This window comes from Cynocephalus volans, chromosome 5 (assembly GCF_027409185.1).
Source record: "Cynocephalus volans isolate mCynVol1 chromosome 5, mCynVol1.pri, whole genome shotgun sequence".
In the NCBI taxonomy this organism is placed as follows: Eukaryota; Metazoa; Chordata; class Mammalia; order Dermoptera; family Cynocephalidae; genus Cynocephalus; species Cynocephalus volans.
In genome coordinates this window covers 121,177,623-121,182,228 of record NC_084464.1, presented here as the reverse complement: position 1 = coordinate 121,182,228, position 4,606 = coordinate 121,177,623, and the positions used below count along the sequence as shown (strand labels likewise).

General features: G+C 35.4%; 1 protein-coding gene across 1 annotated transcript; it reads right to left on the bottom strand.

Moving 5' to 3' along the window:
* Window positions 1-2,870: 2,870 nt before the first annotated feature.
* On the bottom strand, window positions 2,871-3,290 carry LOC134379303 (large ribosomal subunit protein uL23-like). The gene has a single exon (XM_063098500.1). The coding sequence runs from the start codon at window positions 3,288-3,290 to the stop codon at window positions 2,871-2,873; it is 420 nt and encodes a 139-aa protein (XP_062954570.1).
* Window positions 3,291-4,606: the final 1,316 nt, after the last annotated feature.

The window sequence follows — 4,606 nt, the reverse complement described above, 5'->3', positions numbered from 1 at the left end:
ACATCTGTACAATCCTCTGGGAAACACAGATCAAATTAGAGAGTCAGTTCAATATTAATGTGTGAGGAGTCTCAAGGCCATGTATTGTCAGCCAATTCAATAACAGAGGGAAGAGGACATCTTGTTGTTCCTATCAGACATTTCTCACAATGGAAAGAAAACATTGTTTTCAGGAAATCAAAAATAAATGCAAACATAATCAGAGTTGGATATGTCATTTCTAAATAAAACTAATCCTTGAACCCATAGCTGTGTCTCGATTCTCAAAACCATAGCATGCTTGCTATTTGTACGGACAGATGTATTTAGTTTAAATAAGAGAAAGAAAAACACTTTTTGCCTTTTCAAAAGGTCAGTGGAGGGCACAGACTAAATAATCACATCCAAATATTCATAATGAATTGTAAAAATATACATTTCATGGTCTTTGATAATTAAATTAAAATAGAGGGATATTTCTCTGTTGACAATATACAACATTAGTGAGACATAGGCTCTTTTGATAGAAAACTTGTGACACATAAACATCTACAATGACTATGGGTACCACTCCGTTCTAAAACACTTAGAGAGAACTGCTGGCTGATGTGAACCTGTGAAATTGAATATGCACCCAATTCAACTTCCTTGGACAGAATGAAACACTGAGAACGATAAGAGTTATGTGAATTTGTAAGATATACACGTATGCTGTTGGAGTCTAACAGAAATATTTTAACCACTGGCTTGAATCCAATCTGCACAGTAATTTAATAGACTATCAACCACAAATGCAATCCATAAGGCAAGTAAATGGGTACCAAATGCAATAGGTAATTTTCTTGAAAATTGGGATTGGTAGAATCAAACTAATCTATGTAAAAAAGGAAGCTGCCTGGCAATGTCATACAGTCAAAATCTTCAATAAGAAGGTACAACCAATCATATCCTTATGATATATTGCTCTGGAAAAAATCTGTTCAATACCAGGGAGCTTAACAAATCTGAGAGAGTTTTTCAGTCACCCAAAATTAATTTTTGTTTAGAATATTTAATCTCATAAATTATATGGAAATCCCATGGGAAAAGAAGCCAGTATTTTCTAAGATACATATAAGTACACTTGTTTAATAATGATTTTTTTCCCTTTCAAAGCAACTCATTGCAATTTCAATGTGTATCATTTAGACACTATTTCAGAATTCCACTTCTGGAATTATTTTCAGAGCCACTTAAGGAGACATACAAGAAAATTAATTCCATGAGTTACAATCATCATAACTCAGAGAATATGAATTCAGACGGTTGTGATTAGCTTCATTTTAACTCTGCTAAACAGATATTTAGATTAGGTATAAAAATATTTCATAAGAGAAAAATACAGAAAAACTTTTGGAGAAGGAAGTCAAGAGTTTTTATTTATAAAAAGACTTTAAGACCACACTGAGCTGTCTTATTTGGATGGTTTGAAATTGTCTAAAGAGACAGAAGTACATCAAATGTCTAAAAGTTCTTTCCAAAGGAGGTTTAGATTTTTTTTTTGTATTACATATGTATTGTATCATGTACATACAAGGGTATTTCAAAATGTTTGTAGAAAACTAGAATTAAAAGATAATACAAAATATTCATTAAACCTTTTGAAATGCCCTCACAGTATATGACAAAAATATTACTGATCAGCTTCACTGGTTAAATGCAGTATTCTCTGCCAGCCATAGGTCACGCATATAAATTCTCACTAATGCTCTTTCCCTCTCTGGATGCTTAGATATTTTTTTTTTTAATGTGAAATAGAATAACAAGAGATATTGCTTATACAAGAAAGTTAATCTTATCAGTAAAGACTGGATTGCTAATGGGACCAAGTAAATAAGAAAATAACAAAAAATTCAGCACCATATTTAATTCACTTATTCAAGCAACAAACAGGTATTAATAACTTACGTGACAGTGTTCTAAGTATTGACATGCAGAGTTTATAAGAGAAACAATGGCCTCTGCCCTCGTGAAGTTCACATTCTTATGCGGAAGACAAACATTAAACTGTTATATAAATAAGTACGATTAAATATTTTGATAAGGTCTATGATGAAAAAGTAAAGTACTTTGACAGAAAAGAAGGTAAGATTGAATTTAGATTGGAAAAAGAAATATGTAGTCTGAGTTCTGTAGAACTATTAGTATTTGCCAGGCAGATATCCACCTTAGAAGAGAAAGCGACATGTAGAAAGCTCTGCAGGGTGGGAAAGATCTTGACATTTTCAAGGGATTGAAAAGTGGACAGAGAGGCAAGAGCTTCATTAGTGATGGAGAGTAGGAGACATGAGGCTAGAAAAATGGGTGAGGGCCGGGTCATGCAGGGCTTAGTAGGACATTGTTAAAACTTCATTGAAAAACTTCAGACAAATTAAATTTAACAGAGTTTATTTCAGCAAAGAACAAGTCATGAACCAGGCTGCATTCAGAACCAGAAGAACTTCAGAGAGCTCTGCCCAGCAGTGTGAGCAGCAAGATTTTATAGGCCAGAAACGGAAGCAAAATAGAGAAATCACCTGATAGGCTGCATCTAGGTGGCTGCCTTATTTGGGCATGGTCTGATCAGTTAGCTGCCTGTGACTGGCTGAAGCTCTGCTGCTGGTTGTATTCTAAATTAGATTTTGGTTTGTTTACATACTAAGTTATGTTGCAGTTCACCTATGTAGGGACTCAAGGTAGGAAGGCAACCTCAGGCCAAACTTAAGCGGACTTAACATGTTAATGACTCTGGCACTTTTTTTTTTTTAAAGAATTTTTATATAGTGAAAATATTTGGAATTAACCATCTGGACTTAGGTTTAGATGATCCCAATTTTGTTGGCAACACCCAAACCATCATAATCAGGAGCCAGTCAAACATACGCCTTCTTCTCTCCATCAAGCCTGATCAAGGTGTTGACCTTGGCCACATCAATGTCATAGAGTTTCCTTACACCCTGTTTGATCTGGTGCTTATTGGCCTTGACATCCACAATGAACACAAGTATGTTGTTGTCTTCTATCTTCTTCACGGCAGATTCAGTGGCCAGGGGGAACCTGATGCTGGCACAGTGGTCAAGCCTGTTTCTCCTGGGGGTGCTCTTCTGAGGATATTTAGGTTGCCTCCAGAGCTGCAGTACCTTCGGCCACTGGAAGGTGGGTGATGTGCGGATCTTCTTTTGTTTTTTGTGGCTTTGGATGCCTTTCAGCACTGCCTTCTCAGCCTTCAGGGACTTTGCTTTGGCTTCGGCTTTGGCAGGGGCAAGAGCTTCCTTCTTCACATTAGGCACCATCTTGTGAAAACCAATGAAGATTTTTAAGCAAGGAACATGGTAATGATTTGCCTCTTTTTTTTTTTTTTCTTTTCTTTTTTTAATTCAATGAGAAACCATTGGAGGGTTTAAAGCAAGAGAAGGACATAGCCAAACCTAATTCATAAAATGCTCACTCCAAATCTGTGAATGGTGGGGGGTGGGGGAGTGGGCATGGAGCGTGGGAATGGATTATAGGGAACCAAGAGTGGTCATGACACTTATGCAGTAGCCCGCGTCCAACGTAATTGCAAGTAGGACTGGAGTGATGACAGTGGAGATGGAATGAAACAAACAGCTCTGAAATATATCTTGTGATATTTTAGTGTAAATTTAATGTCAGCAAATAAATAGTCAGTTGCTTCTTCTTAACTCAAGATAAAACCTTGGCAATAACTTTCCAATTAATTTAAATTAAACATTTCATGCTAATAGTTTACAGAAAACAGAATAGGGCAGCTGAGTTCATAAAATGAATCATGTTTACCTACCATAAGAGTGCACTTAAAACACCTGATGAATACAGATTCATGTCAAAGATTTCTATTGTGATTAGCATCTGACTAGGTGGGATTAAGTTCAGAATTTACCAATTCACAGTGAATCTACTTGCATGTGGTTACTGCAATCTGAAGGCTTCAGGAAATAGCTGTAAAGACAATATGTTTAGTTGAATGAAATGTAAAACAAAACAAATGATTTACTCATAAGTAAATATCGGTAAATATAACAAAGGAAATCATTAAACAGAATTTTTAATGTGTTCTAAAGTATTTGTCCTTTAATGTGACTAGGGATTTGGATACATTAAACTGAAAACAGTTATGAGCAAATGCCCATATAAATAAAAGTTAAAAAGACTTGAGCGATGTTAAACATGGTCCTTGGGGGTCAGCTAATTAGAAAACTAGAGCCTTAAAACTCTCAACTGCCATCTTTGAACTGAAGAAGACACCTACTAATGAAGTCCCCAGTGGGCTAAAAGTCTAGATCTGGCAGTATGTGGATTTCTGTATCTGAATTTCAACTATGTTAATGCATTGAAGCAATATGAGATGTTACTCTATAAAGAAAAAGTAGGGTAAAAATGTTCACAGCACAATGAACTGAAGGCACTTCAATTTTAATTTCTTGTTTATATCTACATATAAAACAATCAAGTGCAACTGAATTACCTGTGAACAGAGGAAAAAAGAAAAATATTTTGCCGTAATGATATATTGGTTGGATTTATAATGAGTAGTATAAGGAGGGTAGATATTTGAGGGGAAACATAACAAATTAAATCCAAGTCTCTG